We start from the raw sequence: 20,985 nt of genomic DNA, 5'->3' as shown, positions 1-20,985 counted from the left end.
TCAATTATTATTTTAAATTTTAGAATATGAATATTTTTTTAATTAAATATTAATTATATACTTATATAATTTTAAATTTTTTAATATATACTAAATCAAACGGAACAAATTACTAATTCTCCAAATTAGACCACTAATCCCGTGATCGATCAGACCCGTTACATAACTTTGCTCATAAACATATATGTAGGACAATCCACCACCAACCAAAGTCCACGTGTCCAAAGCATATCCAATAGTGCTTTTCATTTGGTCCCTGCACTTGTTACACTTACAAAAACCATTGCTATGGTGGTGACAAAGCAAGGTTTGTTTCATCAAAAGATGGTGGCACCCATTGCTGTTTCTTCTCCAAAGTCCACACTTTTGCAGAACCCCATCTATTTTGGTGACCTAAGTTCAAGTTTTGTTGGAGGGTCCTTGAAGTGTCTTTGCTTCAATCTAAAACCGAGGCCACAAAGAAGAGAATTGACCAACTTGGTTGTAGCTTCAGCCACCCCAAGTGTTACAAACAGCAATGCTAGTGGCAGGTTTTACTTCAACTTCACTGGTTTTCCTTTCCCACTTGGTCCTTTTCTCAACAGGCGCTCTATTAGGACTGAGGTAATGCCATCTTGCTTTGTCTTATGTTTGGTTTGGATGACTATTTTGATCACTGAATTGATTTGGCTGAGGTTGTCTATTCATTGAGTTGCCTATCTATGATTTTATGTTTATAGTGATCTATCATTATCTTCTTAGGTGTTCTTTTTGCTCCAACTTGTTCTTTTGAGTTTGGTAGGCATGCATGTGAAAGTATTTAATCTGTCAATCAACCAGAAATTATTCGTATGACCTTTAATGTAGTTACTATAAAGATCAACAAGTTCGGCGGTTTTGTTACTATATAACAGTGTAAAAAACCTTTACAGTGTAATATGTATAATGTATTTATTCTTTTCTTTTTTCTAAATGCTCTAGGAACATTGTTCCTTGCTATATAGGATGGATTATATTTTTTAATTTTGGATAAATGAACAATGAAGAAATTCATGATACTTGATGTGCAAAACCTGTATTTTTATTGGATTCAAATCAAATGCTTTTAACTACTTGGTGAAATAAATTTTGTTTTGTTCTGTTTTGGCTTTGCATGTAATGGTTAATGGCATGTAGGTATTTCCTAGTACATAGAAATCCCGTCTGTTACTTCTTGGGAACATTTTGCTATAAATTTTGTCTGGAAATTCTCTTTTTGAGACACTAACAGCTCATATTCTCTTGATCATGCTGTAGGCTGTGAAGGGTTGTATATGGCTGTTCGAACAAGAGCAGGCATTAGGATTCAGCAGTGTTTCCACAAACATCAGAATGACAGTTATCAAACTAAAATCTGGGGGCTTATGGATCCATGCACCCATAGCTCCAACTGATGAGTGTATTCAGGTTCCATTTTGACAGCCTATTCTCTTACTTTGAGCATGCAAACTTGTAATGAACCTTAATGGAAGTAAACCAAGGCTAGTGTTTTGAAATGAGCAAACTTGTAATAAGCCTCATTTTTTTGTTTGATCAGTTTTGGTAATGAATTGAAATTGTGTATATAAATTCCACATTCTTTTGGAATTTGGACTATTGTTTATTTGGCTTATAATTGAATTGGTTTGGTTCAAGGGGTGGCCTCATTTTCTAGACTTTATTTTGAATTCACTGGCTGGATTGTTTCACACTTTACAAACTTTGATTCTTTTGTAGTGCTGCTAGGCATTTTCTATGACTTCATCAAGAAGGATATTTTTATTATGCTTTCTTAACATCTCTCTCTCTCTCTCTCTCTCTCTCTCTCTCTCTCTGTTTCTTGCAGCTTATTAAGGAATTGGGGGCTCCAGTTGAATATATTGTTCTCCCTACTTTTGCTTATGAGCACAAAGTATTTGTTGGTCCATTTTCTAGAAAATTTCCCCGTGCTCAAGTATGGGTAGCACCAAGGCAATGGAGTTGGCCATTGAACTTACCATTGGAATTCTTCGGCATTTTTCGTGCTAAAACCTTGAAAGATGAAAATTTATCTGTTCCATGGGCTGGTGAAATAGAGCAAAAGATTCTAAGCTCGCCAGAAGTTGGTAATTTTCACTTATTGTTAAATAACTCTAGACTTGGGGTGTGTTTGGGTAAAGAACTACACACTTGTCTAATAAGAGCTTATTACATAAGCTTATTCCAATAAACTTTATACACTTGGGGTGTGTATGCGTCCTAACCACCTTAATCGAATGTAAGGTGGGAGAATGTTATAACACAAGTCATTTTCATAAGCTAAACCAAATATTTGCCAAGTACTTGTATAATAAGTTCCATTTAGCTTTCTAGAAGCTCTACTAAATGCCTTTCAATCTTTGTAAATCCACGATGAAAAATCTCATTTGCCTGTGGGTTGCTTCAGGAATTGGACCTTATGTGGAGGTAGCTTTCTACCACAAACCTTCAAAAACACTATTGGTGACAGATGCTGTTATTTTTGTCCCAAGACAGCCACCTGAGTGTATAAGCAAAGAATCCTTGTTAGCATCTGCAAAAAATGGTTTGGCTGTAAAACTTCTTAGTAAAGGAAAGAAGGTACCCGATGAGCCTGTAGTTGACGACAAAAGGAACCGGCAAAAAGGTAGACTCTTCTATTATTATTTATTTTGACTTGCACAAAGCACATTTCTTCATTTTGACATCAATGTCAAATTGAACCTGATGATATTATTCCGCAGGATGGAAAAGAATGGTTCTACAGATACTGTTTCTTGGTCCATCGAACCTTTTAGAACCTAATGCAAGCTTTGATCAGATGTCACAAAAGTTGATTGTTTCACCTATTGTGAAGACTCTGGTCTTCAGTAAAGTTCCTGAAAAGGTAATAATCTCTCTTTTTGATACACTAAGAGCTATTAATTGACAACTAACTGTTCAACCTTAAAATAGTTTCTTTTACTTTATTCTGACCTGGATGAGGCTAAACTTATGCAAGACACATGTCCTTCAATGTAATGCAACTGGATGTTCCAAAGTATGATATATCCTTCAATTTAAATTGTTCAAATAGCAAATTTTTTAAAATGGAAAACATGTGAAAACTAGATGATACTTTTGTAATTATTAATGAAAACAGGTAATCTATGAAGAACAAACACATCTCTTATTTGAAGTGTCACAATGTTGGACATGTTTCTGACACATATCATACACTTCTCGTTAGGAGTCCTATTAAAAAAAATATTTGTTGTCTTGGACACTTAAGTCGACACTTCTACACTATTTGGACACTTGAGTCAACACTTCTATATGGATGGACACACTAAAATCATTATAAAAATATTCATTTTTTTAGCTTTTGGTAAAGTTTGCTTAGAATACCATAATATAAAATATTGAAAATAATTCCTCACCTTTTTGTGAGGCTTGTCGTCTTAGAAAAAACTTCCGGTAAATATACCATCAATTTAGATCTTTTATTATGATACTTATATTTCATTTCATTAGGTCTATATATATATATATATATATATGCGGTGTTCTATATTTTAGACATTAGTCGTGTTGGAGTGTCCATTTATGTGTTGTATCCGGTGTTTGTGCTTTGTAGTGTAAAAACCGGATAATTTTACAAAGACAATATAAAGGTTTTTACACTATAAAAAATTGTTATGTGCGATAAGTTTGTTAATTTTTATAATAAATATTTTAAAAGTCATATATAAGATGATTAAGGGGATAAAGATAGATGAAATCAGCTCAATTCACATTTTGCATTATTATGATCCAGGTTAGAGAGTGGGTTGATAGCATTTTGCGAGATTGGAGATTCAAGAGAATAATCCCTGCTCACTTTGCTGCTCCGATAAATGCAAGTAGGTCAGATTTCAGGGCTGCATTTGCATTTTTGGATGAGTTTTTGGGAGAAAGTAATGCTGCATGGCCTTCACTTTCCCTTCTCTTCTCATCAATCATGGGAAAAGCAGCCAGCTATTTTCCTCCGGATGACATGAGGACCCTATCATCCCTTGACCAGTTTTTGGTGTCTGTTGGAGCTGTGAAGAAAACTGTTTCAGGCAGGAAAAGGTGAGAAGAGGTGCATGACAACTTGGCCTGCCAATCCATGTTAACTTTGCAAATGTAAAATGAGTATAATTTTGTTACATTAGGAACTTGATTCTTAAGGAAAATGTAAATGTCGTTTGACATTGGACTACATGTACATGTTGAGGAAACAAGGGAGATGTTTTGCATGAAAAAATCTTTGAGGCATAAGTGAAGGGGTATGCATAAATATAAGGTTGGTGCATTTTATAGTATAAATATATGATAATGGATGATTGGATAATAATGTAAAATACCTTGACACCATTTGATATAAAGCTAAAAGTACAACTATGGTAAATTGAGACTAAGAATAGAGAAGATTCCAAAGGATAAAAATGCTATTGAGATGATTCATTTTTTTTATGGATGTCCAATGCACAATGCAAAGCCTATACTAAACAGGGCTCTAACAATCATTTAAGTGGCATCATCTTAGCTCAAGTAATTAATAGAAAATAACATTAAAAGATAAATAATATCTTAATATTTTAAGTTCTTCTTATAAATTTTTAAGTCACTTGATATTATTTCTTTTGGGCCTAGAGTCCATCCTATCACCATTAGTTTATTCTAATTAAATTCTTATTCTTATTTATATAAAGCGCTAAGCTACTGTACTAAACCCTACAAGGGTTAAAAGTGAGGTAACACAAGTTCTTTGTGGATAGGTTCTTGGAATCTAACCAAAAAAGACCTACCTTGGATGGAGTGGCATTCAATCAAGTGTCTAGGGAGGAGACCTTGTGCTTAAAAACATCGTTTACTGAGGGTGAGGTCAGGGATGCTATCTGGGAGTGTGACAGCTCTAAGAGTCCTGACCCTGATGGATTCAACTTCAAATTCATCAAGGCATTTTGGGAGGTGATGAAACATGATATCATGAGGTTCCTTCATGAGTTCCATGCCAACTCTAGGCTAACTAAGGGGTGTAATCCGTCTTTTGTAACTCTCATCCCTAAGTTTGATGATCCAGAGCAGTTGGAGGACTTTAGACCTATATCACTAGTAGGTTGCATGTATAAGATTCTAACAAAGATCTTATCTTGGAGGATCAAACCGGTTCTAGCAAGGGTGATTGATGATTGTCAATCGGCTTTCTTGGAGGGAAGGCAACTTCTACATAGTGTTTTGGTGGTTAATGAGACCTTAGATGAAGTCAAAAGAATTGTGAAGCAATGCATACTTTTTAAAGTTGACTATGGGAAGGCTTATGATTCAGTCTCCTAGAATTTCCTTCTTTATATGCTCAAGAGGCTAGGCTTTGATGATAGGTGGGTTGGTTGGATGCGTCAATGTTTAATCACCACTAGGATCTTTGTGCTTGTCAATGAGAGTCCCTCTGAGGAGTTTTCCCCTCAGAGGGGCCTTAGGGAAGGAGGCCCGTTGGCACCATTCCTTTTCACAGTGGTTGCAGAGGAAATTAGAGGTTTAATGAGGACAGCGGTAGAGAAAAATCTCTTTAAATGAGTGAATGTAGGGAAGAATGGGGTGATGGTGGATTTACTACAATACTCAAATGACACTCTCTTTGTTGGGGAAGACTCTCCCAGGAATGTCCTGGATTTGAACTGCATGTTAAGGTGTTATGAATTGGCATCAGGGCTTAAAGTGAACTTTTCTAAGAGTTCATTTGGGGGAGGGGGGTGTTGAGAGAAACACCTTAGAGACTTTTGCTAACATTTTCAATTGCAGGTTGATGTCTATTCCGTTCATGTACCTGGGGATGCTGATGGGTGCAAATCCAAGGAGGTTGGAGGTTTGGGAGCCAGTGCTGAAGAAGATTGACAAGAGGCTAGCAAAATGGAAGAACAAAATCATATCATTGGCAGGTAGGGTATGCCTCATCAACTCAATCCTTACTTCTATTCCTTTGTTCTTTCTATCGTTCTTTAAAATGCCAATTGGTATTCACAAGAAGATTATAAAGAAACAAAGGGAATTTCTTTGGGGGAGTGGAGAGGATGGGGGAAAAAGATATGTTGGGTAAAATGGGACAACATTTGCCTAGAAAAGGAGAGAGGTTGATTGGGGGTGAAAGATTTGGAAATTTTTAATGCCGCTCTACTTGCTAAGTAGAGATGGAATCTTTTCTATCAAAGTAATAGCCTGTGGGCCAAAATTATTCAGTCCAAATATGGCCGTTGGGTGGGATTGAGAGCGGAAAATGAGGAAATAAAATCATATCTTTGGTGGCCTGATCTTAGAAAGGTAAGTGGTGGTGCTTGTGAGCAAAAATGGTTTGAAAAAGGGATGAAATGGTTCATTGGGGAGGGAAAACAAACAGAGTTTTGGCTGGATTTGTGGATTGATGATGCACCACTTTGTGTCACCTTTCCTAGGATGTTTCTAAACTCAACAAAAGAGGAAGGCCTCATCAGTGATATGGGCTCATGGTCAAATGGCATGTGGTCTTGGAATCTTACTTGGCGGCGGGAATGGTTTGCTTGGGAGTCCCAGCATGCATAACAACTACATCATGGAAAACGCGACATGTGGATATGGGTGAATGATTGCTCGGGAGATTTCTCAGTTAAGGCTGCATATTCAATTATTCAAGAACTAAGAATAGGAGATGGCGAGGAATTTCAATGGAATAAGATATGGTACATTGAAATTCCACCAAAAGGAGCACATATGATTTGGAGGGCTATGTTAGACAGAATGCCAACTAGGGACAATCTGTTGCAAATAGGAATTTATCTAGTTAACACAAATTGTCCAATATGCATCAACATGAGGAATCTTTGAACCATGTATTGCTTACATGTAAAGGTGCTTATCAAGTATGGTGGAAGTTATCCATGGTTGAAGAACAGACTGTTTTTCCAAATTCACTATAGGGGTACTTCTTGCTTACACCGGCTAACATCAGATTTAAGAAACAGCTTAGGACTTGGAGAATAGCATGGAGTGCGACAATTTGGTGTCTTTGTACGTTTAGAAACAAAACCATTTTCCAAGAGAAGGAGTTCGAATTTCATGAGATATGGGAGGCAATCTTGTATATATCCTAGTGTTGGCTTAGTGCCACCAAAGATTTTGACTTCTCTTTTAGCCAATGGATATTGAATACCAAACTATGTCTTGGCCTATACAGATGACAAAGGGTACCTTTTATTGAAGACAACAACAATCTTGGGGAAAAGACTTTTGGTGTGGCGGTGATGCATGTTTTTTCAGGGACTCACGTGATCATTCATGTGGCTGATATACGTAGTATACACATATGGGTACACTTGTATATAAATTGAGGTCTCTTGGTCTTAGGTTAATTAAATATGGACTAGAATTAAATGAATGCATTTATTGAGGTAGATACATAGGATTCTAGAACCAGGGGAATTTTTGGTGAATTTTCTTTTGGCTTGGGAAATTGGCTTTTGGAAACCATGTATGTAGTTATTGCACCCCTGGTGCTAGCTTTAATTTTATAATCTAATATATATATATATATATATATATATATATATATATATATATATATATATTCATTGACCAAAAAAAAAACTAAAACAATTGATTAGTAGCTGTGATAGCAAGTACTAAAAAGATGTGAACTCAGTCGATCATAGTTTTAAATTGTGTGATTACTGCAGGAAATTGCACATCACTTGATATCGTATTAATATCAACAAAAACTAGAGTTTATTCGTATGGTCAAACTTTACAATGATTCATTAGATGAATTGAAAATATTTTATTTAAGTAACATTGTTTATGCTTTATTAAAGATGAAGTGCAATATCATTTATAAACTAAAGTTAATTATTTGGCTTATATTAATAACACTTATGTATGTTATAATGAAAAAAAAAATATTTAATTGGCACGATGTCCAATCTAGCAGCTCTAGAAATGTATCTTCTTGCTTTGCTTTTCATTAACCATCATATTTTTGCTGCTACAATGGGGTGGGCCCCATAAATTTTCAAGGCCCATAATGACATATTGATATAATTTGTTATATTATAGTATTAAAAATTAAAAATATAAAAACGAAGACAACTAAAAAGCTATTTAACTTTAAAGTAACTATTAGCTTTTAGTTTCTCTCATTTCTCAATTCTCAAATACTAATCTCACTTTTCATTTAAATTATGCAAAAATAATTAGCAAAATGTGTGATATTCCTTTACTTTACTAATCAAAAGCCTAATAATTTTTTAAGCTATTTTTACCTATTTTCACAGTATTATTAATGAATTCTCAACTATTTTCTCTCCTTCTTTTCACTATTCTACCAGTACCACATATAGAATATTAGTATTTGAATACTACCTCATTTGTTCTAACACTGTTATTTTTTATAATCTTCTTCCAACAAGAGACATCCAATTCAGGTATATGGTGTTTAGTATGGTACCGGGCGAATATATATATGCTTAGCTCAAGTAAAAAAGAAAGGTAAATTCAAGTGGAAGACTATAAGCAAAAAATAGTTCAATCCTTGGTATTAAGTCCGCCATATGCATGATAACATTATGACAATCCATATAACAATGTCAGATTGATGGTAGAAGTTTTTACTATTTACATTTTTTTTTTTACTTCTCCAATTTCATCTTTGCTACTCTTTGCTACTTTGTTATAATTTTTTAAAGTATCAAAAGATTACAATAATATACTCTACTCAATCAAATGAATTAAACCTTTTGCTCGATTGTTTATAATTGGTATGGTGGAAAGTTTGTTTCAGATTTCTATTCCTGGATATGTTTCTATTAGGACGTTGAATTTATAAATGTTGAAAAGGGAACAAGACATAAATGTGGCAGAATTGGGGTAATGCTGTTGGCCACATATATAGTGGCTATTTATCAGGATGCTCAAAATGTTGATGATAAATTGGTAATGGGAGGAGGCTCCTTTCAACTCCAGATTGGTGAAAAAATTGGCCAACTCAAATATTGGACTAGTTTGCAAAAGATTTTCCAATGGCCATGTCTCAATACTACATAGAAATATAAAAATGACAAATAAATTCAGAAAATGCAATGCCTTTTGGTGTGACTTACTTTTAAGTAGCATGCCCCTACTATAGATAACATTTTATGGGATTTAGTTAGATGGCTATGGCCCAAATCAGGTTGTCATAGAATCTAAGTGAAATTTAAGAGAAATAAAATAGTGGGAGCAGAAGAATATATTATTGCTCTTATTTTAATTTCTTTGTTCTGCTTTCTGCTTACAGAAAAATGAATTATTCTACATTCCTATCTAACAATAAAATAGGCATGTGTTTGGTTGCACATCTTATATACATGTCTGATGTCCCATTGTTTAAATCACGTCAAATTAAAGAAATAATGCAGAAGTTACAAATATACATTGATCCTGCTGTATTATTTGTCTAAAGTTAAAGTCTCACATTAATTAATTTAGAAAATCAATTTTAAAATTAAATTAGTAATTAACATCTAAAAATAGATTTTTTTATCATCTTTAATTAATTTGGTCTCAATTTATCTTTTAACATGATTTTCAACATGCCTAGATGAGTGGTAACACTACCATCAAAGCATGTTTTATTTGCCATACAGTAGCTTTAAGGTCACCATGAATTTTCAACACGATATAACACTTATTCAAACACATTATTATTGTATGTTTGGAATTACCTTAATTCATCATATCAAAGAGTAACTTTGAGACTATCATGATTTTTCCAGGTGATTCACCATGTTTCTAAACATATTATTAGTGGATAGGAATAGTTTTGAAAAACTTTTTTAAACTTTTTTTTTTTAGATTTATGTGAGTGTGCATGAAATCGCACATTTCAAGCTATTTTACATTCATGACAAACTGAGTTTGTAATTTTGCCAACAAATTCAACATATTTTTCACATTCAACCTAACTTTTGCAATTAATTATACAGAAAAAGAAACTAGAAGATATCCATTTCTTGTTATGACAAACTTCATTTTTCTAGTTGGAGGGTCACCTTGACTAAGCTTGGCCAACAACTTACATTCTGATCACTTTCATTATATATATACATACATATATACATTATATATATATATATATATATATATATATATATATATATGCACGCGGATTGAGAGGAATCCTGAGATTTTTTTTCTTTTTCCTCTTCTGTTTTCTAAGCTTACTTATCTTTTCCGTGTCTCTCTGCAAACCACAACTTTGTTAATGCTTAAAGGCATGCATGCTTCCCTACATTGATGCAATACGAATTCTTTCCCTACCTCCTTCCCAGAAAATTATTTAAAGGGCACAAGTTTTTTTTTATATTTTATTTAGTTTTCTTCTCCCTTAAATTAAACCACTCTAGATCTTTGGGAACTCCACATGGTTGCCCAAGTTTATGATTAAAAAAATATATGCTTCACATATGAGGCCCTTATGGGGACCCATGGTTGTTGCAAAATGCAGGGAAAAGTTTGCCACAGAAAATGTACGTGGTTTCATGGGACCTTTGAGTCTTTTCCACATTGGCTGCATGCTATCATGGAAGTGGAGCAGACACCAAAACTTTACCCCAGGATAAAGGGTCACTTTACTACTATACTTCATCCTAATGATTGTCATGAAGACCATTACCCTAGTTTGCCAAAGACCTTTTGTTTAGAAGCTTTTGGAAATCGAAATTGATCCCATGTATGTAATTTTGTGTATTAGTACGAATGGTGTGGCACTATCTTTTTAGTTAATTTTTTATAAAGATAATGTGTTTTTACAAAAGAGACAATTTTATTTACATCAGATAAAATTATTATAGAAATTTTATTGTAATAATTTAGTACAAAATGTATATGTAAAACTTGAAGTGAGATCACGTACTAATTAATTAATTAGTACAACTCCATATTTCATTTGTGTCTTTGTTCAATTACATTTTATTTTTGGATAAACTATCTTTTTAGAACCAATTTATGAGATGCTGTGATTTATTATATTTTTTACACATTATATATATATATATATATATATATATATATAACTGATCCTTTGGCTACAACACATGCACCAGTATTGATTGAAAGTCAACAGAGTACTCTCGCGAAGTTCCTTTTTATAATTCATATTTTAATAGTTTTATGTAAAAGTTTTTTATAAAATTTATAAAGTATACATTGTTTTATGAATGGTACTCCGATTATACATTTATGATTTTTTTTCTCTGTTTATGATATGAATGATACATTGTTTTATGAATACTTATTTTTAAAAATATTCTTACTATTTTGTAAAAAAAATATTCTTACTACATTTTAGTTTTAGTTTGAGGGTTTTTTTCAAGACTTAAAAATATGATAATTTTTTCATGATTCAACCTAATAATCTATCCAATCTAATTTAATTAAAGTTGGATTGGGTTCACAAATAAAAAAAAGTAAACCCAACCCAATTAAGTTTAATTGGATTGAGTTAAAAAATAAACAAAACTCAATCCAACGTGATTCACTTATATCTCTAATAATTATAATAAAAGTCAACAAACTTATCTTACATAATAGTTTTGATTGGATGATAGTATAAAATTATTTTGCAACCTTAATTGAATAATTATTTTTTCCTTCTCATCCAATGGCATTAATGTTTCATTGCAAAAGTCATCCATATAATTCTTCCATCCCTAATTATAAGATTCTTTTTAAAAATTTATTTGTTCATTTTTATAAGATTCTTTTTTAATTTCTAAATGCATTAATTATTTTTTTCCTATATATTTTTAATTATTTTCTCTTCGAATATTAATGAGAAACAATTAAGTAGATAGAAAGATAAAAAAAAAGAATAATTTTAAAATAATAATATAATTAATTAACATATGATTAGTTAAAATAATTGTTTTTTAAGTAACATGAATCACTTGAAAAATTGTTATAATCAAGGAGGGAGAGAGTATTATGTTAATAGAATTGGACCGAACAAAAAGCAGGTGTAAGTTTGTGAGCCTCACTAGTGGGATCGGTATGTGTTTAAGTGAAGGATGGTTCATATTTGATTTGAGTTGGTTATAACTTCTAGAAGTCACACAACTGGTAAGAAAATTTCATTGGTCTAGGATGATGAGTAGTTCTTACTAGAATATAACAAATTATTTAATAAAATACCTTCTTGACTTCATGATTTCAAACAGTCCCCAATTTTTAATAAGTTTTGTTGTTCTCACTTCTCACACTCCAATTTCTAAGGATGACATTAGTGTGAAATAAGGTCCATAGGGACGAAAAGTGCGTCCACCCACTCTTTGGTTATTTGGTTTTGCCTTTTTCATTTTTGTAACGAAATTAATTAGAATATTTGTAAATATTTTATTTAACTTTTTATTGTATATAGCAATAAAATTGCTGGATTTTGTACTAATTTTTACAAGTTATATTAAAATATTTTTTAATTGGTTACAATATAAAAATTTATATCAATAATTTATGAAAGTTAAACTTACTTTTTGTTTGTATTTTATTTTTTATTTGGGATAGTTTACTTCTGGTCCTTATTTTTTAGTTTTATTCACGTGTCAGCAATGTTTTAGCGCTATGAAATTGGTTTTCATGTTGGATTTTAAAGGTCTTGGAAATACAAGTATAAAGATGAATAAAAATAAACAAATTGAGTAAATAAAAATGAGAAAAGACACAAAATTTAAGTTTGAATGTTTTAAGTTAAAATATCAGATCAAACTTATTTGTGTGTGATTTGTTTGAGATTGGTTAATAAAGATCTCTTTGAAGTTTTGATCCCTTTAGTTTCTCAACAAAAGTTGTTACCTTTTATAAGGATTTTGAGGCTCAACAAGCAAGAAATTTAAGTCAATAATAAGCAATTATCGTAACCATTTCTTACTATTAAATAATTTTTGTAAGCCTCCAGATAATGTTGATAGAGAAAGATGATAACTATGTGTTATTTATTCATAATAAAATTGAAGATGCCCTGGGGTGGTAGGAGAGATATTCGCACTTAGTTTACTCGTTTTCTAATTTTAGGTGTATTAAGCTTGTAAAGTCAAACTGAACTTAGATTAGGTCGGGTTTCAAACACTTTATTAAAAAAAATATATATAACTATATCACCGATTTTGTGAAACGTGATGAGCATATTGTTTCGGAAACGGATGGGAGGTGAACTTTAATTATTATTTTTTAAGTATGATGACCTTTAATCTTTAATAATGCACCGATTGGGAAATGAAACAAACTTTTTTTTCTTCTTAAAAATGAGAAACGTACTAAGAAACCAATTTTTAAATTGAAAGGAAAATTCCATTATGGTGGCATAGTTCATTCTACAATTTTCAATAGGTTGACAATCACATGTATCATTTATTTTTAGGAAACGATTTTCGCATCACCAAATTGGAAAGATTAATTTTTTATATTCTGTTTTTAATTTTTAATCACAAAAAACATTTTATTTTCATTTTATAGTATTTTTTATGAGTTTGAGGCAGTAAATTTTACTTTGAATACTAATAAAAAGTTGACTTTGACCAAACTCAACTAATAAAATTAACCTACTCTTAAAAAAAACACCATTACTTTACTTTGGGTCGAGATGAACTTTTTTGTTGTACTTAGGTTATTACATTGACTTCAGTTATCACATAACCAGTTCGACTAATTCTTCCTTTCTTTCACTTGAGGTGTCAGCAGATTTGTCTAATATAAAACATATTTTGTTTTTAGAGATTTATACAAACAAAATTACTATTATTTTACCATTTCTTGTATAAATTAGTAAGGAATAAAATAAAAATAAGATTTTTACCTTGTGACCTTGGGTGGTGGCATTAACTTCGGTCAATACATGATAAGTTAGACTAGTTCTTTCTTTTGACATGAGATGTCATATAAGCTCATATTAGTCTAATATAAAAGATCGATATACTTTTTTTGTTTTTAAAGCTTACATAGAAAATAGTAAAAATAATTTCTAATATTTCACATTTTTTTACATAGATGATTAAAAATAAGAAATAAAATTACATCAGGCAATACTTTAATAATTAAAAATTAAAATGAAAAATAATTGTGTGCATTATTAAATTTCTGATTACTATTATTTTATCATTTATTGTATAAATTATTAAGGAATACAATAAAATAAGATTTTTATCCTATTGTACTTGGGTGGTGGCATTAAATTTGGTCAATACATAATGAGTTAGACTGATTCTTTCTTTGACTTGAGGTGTTATATAATCACATGTTAATCTAATACAAAAAGTTAATACATGCTGAGTATATTATTCTTTCTTTTACTTGAAATGTCATGTAAGCACATATTAGTCTAATATAAATTTTTAAAAAAATTAAAAATCTATAATAATATATACGAAAATATTTTTCAATAAGGAGGTTTACACATGGACATTCTCAAAAGTTCTAAGCAATAAATTTATTTGATTTTTTTTAAAGATAATTCATTTTAAATTATATAATAATTGATTGCAATAAGATTTTTTTATAAATTATAATTATAATAATAAAAATGATTTATGATAATTATACATATTACAATTTTTTACTGCATACATATTTTACTTATTATTAAACTAATTGCTTATTTACAGATGTAAGTAATAAAAAAAATTAATGGCCAATAATGAATATAAAATTGCTAAAAAATATTTCATACACTATTTTGAATAGACTTAAATATAATTTTGATTTTCCTATTTTGTTCAATATGTAATTTTTGTCTTTCCATTAAAATAGAGATATTTGATCCCCTTATTTTAAAAATATTTATCATTTTAGTCCACATATTTTAAAATAGAGACATTTGATCCCTCTATTTTAAAAATATCAGTCACTTTAGTCCACATATTTCAAAATAGCGACATTTGGTCATTCTATGTTTAAAAATTCTATATTTTAGTCTTCATATTTTAAAATATATGCAATTTTAGTTCAATATTTAATTTTATTTAAGTTTTATATCTTACATTATAATTAATTAAATCATTTTTTATGATACTTTAAATGAATATATTAGGTCTAAGGTTCAACTATCAAAATAAAAGAAATATATCATAGGCAAAATTGAAGATTTGAATAAAATTATAATTTTTTTAAAATAAGAGAACCAAATATCTCTATTTTTTAATGGAGCAGTCAAAATTGTATTTAAACTTTTTGAATAAATATCTTTATCAATTATAAATAATAGCATTACTTGGTGTCTCCACTTTTTTTGCTTATGTGTTAGTCATGCTTATTTGCAAACATAATAATTTATGTACAATTATTTACATACAAAATATTTTTAAGACAATTATGACATTCAAAAATAAAAAAATTGTCTTTATAGTATCTTCTGATTCAACATAATTTCACATTATATGTAATAATGAAAATTGTTAGTATCTAATATTTATATTTTTAATTAAAACAAAGTTGAAGAATAAAAGGGATGTATCTTTGAAAATAATTCAATATGGAATAATTATACATATCAATAATCAAATAAGTTTATATGTAAATTGAATAAAAAAAAAGTTGATATCCATAGAAGAAATTTTAAAATTTTGAAACAAATAAAAATATATTTTATTTGCATAATAAATTAAAAAATAATAATTTTGATTTTATTGACTTATATATTAAAATACGTAATTCTATTTTATATGAAAAAACATATAATTCTATTAAGTGTGATAAAATATCAGTTTAATTTTTTTTTTGTTGGGTAAGAAACCACATGAGTATCCCATAACTCATTGTAGCAAGTAAAACAAAATATTTTAAATATAAAATAAAAATATTCAACATAAAATACTCAATCATTTCTTTTTTAAAATATTTAATTTAAATAATTTAAAGTAATTACGAGTAATATATATTTTAATTTGGATTAATTAATAACATTAATATGTTTTGATTAAAAATTACAATATATTCAAATTAAAATAAAATATAAATAATTTATTGAGTGAACATAAATTTAATTCATATTTTTATTATTTCCATATTTTTTAAGATATAATAATTAATTGAATCTTCAATTGATTATTTATATTACACAATAATAATTAATAACTTAATTGTTATATTTGTGATACATTATTGACATCAAGCAAAAAAAGTTAATTTTAGTTGATAATTATTAATTCAAAATTTTAAAAAATCTTATATGTTAAAATTTTAAAATATTCTATATTATTTTTCATAAATCAAGAAATCAAGATATATCTTATGAATAATACGCATCACATGAATTTAAGTTTTAATTTAAAAACATAATTAAAAATGTCATTTTATAAATATTTTATTCTGATTTTTTTATTTTAGTCAGTAACTCTAAGTTTTTTTCTAATTGTATTTTTTAAAATCTACTATATCCATAACCACCATTAATAATAAACAACAATAACTAATAATTAAATAGTTAGAATAAACAAGTAAAAATTATAAATAATTCTTACTAAAAAGTTTAAAATATATATTTAAAATTTATTTAAAAAAATATTTAGAAAAAAATTTACCTGTGCATTTACATGGCTCACAACATTTTAGTAAATTTGATAATTAAAATAAAAATTCAAACTAGTTTGAGTATTGTTTCCTTTCCTTTTTTACATTTTACAGACCAAATTTCAAGAAACCATTTTTAACGTTTTCACCAACCTAACCAACCATTCTCAGGTTCTTTAATAATGCCTTCTGATTTGCGTGCATTATTAAATTTCTGATTACACTTTCCTAATCCCATTCTTGTTTTATTTTAGCTCAGACTCGGACCAAAAAATAATGCAAAAAATTGAACGCTTCTTTCTCTCTCTGTCTCTTTCTCTCTTTCTCTCTCATTGGATTCTGTAACAAACCAACGCAGTGAAGAGACACGCAACACCGAAGAACCAGAAACAACACCAGAGAAATAAACACTTGCTTGCACGTTCTCTTCCCAGCGATCCCTTCTCCTTTTCCTTCTTCTTCCTCTTATGCTCAATCCTGCACCCTTCACTTTCTTATTATTCACTTTTTTTCTTTTTCTTTTTCTTTTTTCCTTTCTGGTTAAGAACCACCCTTTGTTTCTCTCAAAACATCAAGGTATGCTTCTTCTTCTACTCGTTTCTAATAAAAAAAAAATCTTCATCTGTGTCCTGCTTGTTTTCCTATGAATGCAAATGGGTTTGTTGAAAATTTTGATTTTTGGTGGATTGAGATGGGTTTTCAGAACCTCCCTTGATTCGTTTTTCTGTTTTATTGGATTGGTTTTCATTTGGGGTGCCTTTTTATATAAAGAAATCTGATTTTTTTTTCTGATGGTTTTTGTGTTTCCTGGATTGGAATATCCTTACAAAAATTATTTATCTATGTTGCTGGTGCAATAAAAAAGTTTTCTTGGCCATTAAGTTTTCCAATGAGTTTTGTGATGTTGGGTTGTGGCTTTTGCTGAAAAATCAATATCAGGTGAAGTTTTTGTTTTTGGATTAATATTCTGCCGCACTTGATTTTGATTACTCTTATGATTCTCAGCTCCCAGCTAGAATTTGTTGCATTTTTTATTCTTCAATGATTTCCTTAGATGAGTGTCTTCTTTTTATACGGGGTTAGTTAATGGCAAAGTTTACTGTTTCACAATTATGACACATATAATCTTGCAGTACCAACGTTTTCCAGACACGAGAATGTGTTTTTTTGAAGTGTGTTTGTGAGAAACAGTGGTTTTCCAATTGGGGCATCATGATTTTTCTTTTTGGATGTTTGATGACTTCTTATCCCTTCTCTGTTTGTGGCTTTATGACTGGTTCCTGCTGCATTGATTTTTTTCATATATTTTTATTTTATAATGACAGAAAAGAGTGTATCCTTTTGGATTGAATGGAGAAAAATCAGATGTCAAAAAGATAGGCATTTTGTAATTTGTACAATAGAAGTTTTTGTTTTTTTTGTAAATTCCCACTAAGAGACCCATGGATTTTGAGTTCCTAAGCATTTTTTAGACTAGTTTTAAAAATGTTATCTTTGTGAAGCTTTCAAAGATGATGATTCTAAGGGTAGATGAATAGGTGGTACATTTTCATTCCTTTCTAATTGAATGTGCTTTTGTATTCCATTTAACAGTTTGAATCAGCCATTACTTACCTTTCTGTCCTTTTTTTATCTGCTGTATCTAAAATTAGCTTTCTTTTCGAGTTTCAGGATTGTTGTCCTGAATCTTATTCTGCTCATCTGCATATCTCATCTCCCTTAGGATGGCCAATGAAAGTGGTGAATTACCAGTGACCCCAGAAGTTACTGAGTCACCTGGGGTTGAAATAAGAGGACATTCAGATGGCAAGGCTAGTTCTGGAACTAGTGTTGAAAAAGTTGTTCCCAATTATCTCAGAGCTTCCACTGGTTCTTGTCATGATTTTTGTAAATACGGGAGGAAACATGCATTTGATTCGAAAGAAAGATGTTCTATACCTAATAGAGCTACAAGAAAACAGCTTCACCACAGTTCAGAAGGTAGTGTTGGTGGGACAATGATGTCATTTGCTAGGCTCAGTGCATCTGTGGATTCTACTAAGCCGACAAAGATGTCAACGGTCAAACTCAAACAATCAGTTGATTCCAAGACCTGGATTTCTGATACCTCTGAAACTTACAAGCGGGAACTGCCAACAAAATCATTTGACAGCCAAAAAGAAACAGGGAATGAAGTTCTGGTGAATAGGAACAAATCATCATTGGCCAAGGTCAAACCATCACTCCTTCCAAAGTCCCATACATCTCCATCAGCGAGACAAGAAATTTCATCAATTAAGGAGGTCCGATCCCCATCAAATTCAACTTCCATAAAGGTGGGAACTCCATCAAAATCAACTTCCAGGAAGGTGGAAGCTCCACCAAAATCAACCGCCAATAAAATGGAAGCTCCATTAAAATCAACTTCCAATAAAGTGGGAAATCCATCAAAATCAACCTCCAAGGTCAAAGCTTCATCAAAACGAACTACCAATATGGTGAAAACCTCATCACAGTTATCTTCTCTCAAAGGTAAAGAAATGAAGTTGTCTGAAAAACATGTAAATTCTTTAAATTCAAGCAGTGTCAGAAGGAAGCAAATATCTTCTATGAATTCCTCGGAAGGTGTTGGTGGCCAAAGATATAGTAAGATCAAGACAGAAAAGGAGGTGACCTCCTCCAATTCCAAAGCAGCTTCAAAAAAACTGATGGCACCTTCAAAGGCTTTATTAACCCCCAGACCTTCCCTTATTAGAGTTGCAAGTATAAATTCAAGAAAGCATAAGAGCCTGAAAATTGCTTCTCATCTTAAGAATCAGCGGAGTGCCCGAAAGGTTGAACATGAGGAACACAACAACAACGAGGTAGAGGAAAAGACTTTGTACGTCATCAAGATGGGAAGTGAAAACAAAACTTCGCTATCTGATCAAAATGCAAGCTATGATGATGAATCATACCTTCCTCAGTTGTCATCACCAAAGTCTTCAGTATCCTCAATTTCTAAATCCTTATCCCAAGAAGACCAAGAGGAATCTGAATATACAACTAGTGAATTTGAGCAGGATTCTTTTTCAGGAAACCATGAAACTGAATGCATTGAAAATGAGGAGACATTGGCTGCTGAGAAGAAAGGCAAGCCCAAAAAGGGTGGGGTTGTATATTCCAAAGACAATGACAACCAAATGATAAAATTAAAGTTCAGAAGGGGAAAAGTGGTTGAAAATCAAACTGAGATAAGTAGTCCAAGGAGGCTTAAATTTCGGAGAGCAAGAGTGCCGAGGGAGAAAGCCAATGTTAACAGCAATGTCCGTAAAAGCTTTGAAAGAAATGTAGCCTGTGATAACAGCAATGATGCTACAACTGGTCCAGAGAAGGTTGTTTTGAGGCATCAAGACATGCAGGAAAAAAAAGATGCACAGGGATTATTAAATAATGTAATTGAGGAAACAGCAAGTAAACTGGTTGAAGCTCGCAAGAGCAAGGTTAAAGCATTGGTTGGTGCCTTTGAAACCGTGATCTCTCTTCATGAGAAAAAACCTTCTGCAGACACAGTCAGTTGATGGAATCTGGATAGACATTTTCTAGCTTTTTCATTTGTTTTGTAAAGAAATGGTAGGAAAATAAAACTGAGCTTTGGTAGTAGTTGTGAAGCCAACAAGCTGAAGGTACAGCAGAAAGTAGGATAGATTTGCCTTGAGTTTGTCTTTAGAAGCTCTGCATCATGCATGTAGAGTTGAAAGGAGGGTTTTGTGTTGCGAACTTACCTTAACTTGCACCATATACTTTTTGTTTCATTCTGCTTTGGATATTGTCAATGATTTGTAGCTTCTGATTTTTAATAAAATATCAAACAGTGATGCCAGTGACTTTGTACTTTTAGCCTGGAAAGGAAAAGTGCTTTGAACTTGTGAAACTTTCTGTTACTTTGATGTTCATATGAAAGTAAGAGTAGTCAGTATTGTGCATGTGTTTTTAGTAACATAATTATCTCTTAAATGTTGTTTTCATTTGGTTAACTGATTAGTTTGAGGGATGAGGCTCAGGGAAGCTAAATTATGCTGTATATATTCTTTGGGAGTTTGAAACATTTTCCTGAGATGTTACTGTATTCTTTGGCAACTAATCTTAGTGGATATTTGGGAACATTTAAACTGGCATAAGTTATGGTGCAAGAAGTCATCACCCCCTCTCTTTTTTCAAATTCTCAAAACAGTTTTTGGGAGAATTCTATCTACAAAATCAGACAATAATTTGGAACCATTTCTTCTCTGTCATTTTCTTCCATAATTCATAGATTACTAATAAAGAAAAACTTTGGCATTGTTTCGAAGCTTCCTTTTGCTATCAAAATTCTATTTAGAGAAAATCTGGTTATGATCAGAGACTATTAGAACAGGGTGATTGATAATGCATTAGATAATGAAGTGTTGGAGTTAAAGTTCCTATTAT

At 31.1% G+C, this 20,985-nt stretch overlaps 2 protein-coding genes across 2 annotated transcripts; both read left to right on the top strand.

The window, feature by feature from the left end:
- Positions 1 to 244: 244 nt before the first annotated feature.
- LOC114381244 lies at positions 245 to 4,299 on the top strand. The gene is made up of 6 exons (XM_028340460.1): positions 245 to 603; positions 1,276 to 1,425; positions 1,844 to 2,102; positions 2,423 to 2,641; positions 2,739 to 2,881; positions 3,791 to 4,299. The coding sequence occupies exons 1-6, from the start codon at positions 289 to 291 to the stop codon at positions 4,088 to 4,090; spliced, it is 1,386 nt and encodes a 461-aa protein (XP_028196261.1). The 5' UTR covers positions 245 to 288; the 3' UTR covers positions 4,091 to 4,299.
- Positions 4,300 to 16,817: 12,518 nt separating this feature from the next.
- Positions 16,818 to 20,415, top strand: LOC114382728. Its single transcript, XM_028342314.1, has 2 exons — positions 16,818 to 17,133; positions 18,229 to 20,415. The coding sequence occupies exon 2, from the start codon at positions 18,282 to 18,284 to the stop codon at positions 20,094 to 20,096; it is 1,815 nt and encodes a 604-aa protein (XP_028198115.1). The 5' UTR covers positions 16,818 to 17,133; positions 18,229 to 18,281; the 3' UTR covers positions 20,097 to 20,415.
- Positions 20,416 to 20,985: the final 570 nt, after the last annotated feature.

The sequence above is a fragment of the Glycine soja genome, chromosome 13, assembly GCF_004193775.1.
Source record: "Glycine soja cultivar W05 chromosome 13, ASM419377v2, whole genome shotgun sequence".
Classification (NCBI taxonomy): Eukaryota; Viridiplantae; Streptophyta; class Magnoliopsida; order Fabales; family Fabaceae; genus Glycine; species Glycine soja.
Note: the sequence above shows the minus strand (reverse complement) of the source record. Positions and strands in the feature narration are given on the sequence as shown.

Excerpts from the sequence above, each read along its gene's own strand:
- LOC114381244 (XM_028340460.1), top strand. The coding sequence starts at position 289 with ATGGTGGTGACAAAGCAAGGTTTGTTTCATCAAAAGATGGTGGCACCC. Across the intron at positions 2,103-2,422 it reads TCTAAGCTCGCCAGAAGTTG|GAATTGGACCTTATGTGGAG; the intron begins GTAATTTTCACT and ends GGGTTGCTTCAG. Across the intron at positions 2,642-2,738 it reads CAAAAGGAACCGGCAAAAAG|GATGGAAAAGAATGGTTCTA; the intron begins GTAGACTCTTCT and ends ATTATTCCGCAG.
- LOC114382728 (XM_028342314.1), top strand. The coding sequence starts at position 18,282 with ATGGCCAATGAAAGTGGTGAATTACCAGTGACCCCAGAAGTTACTGAG.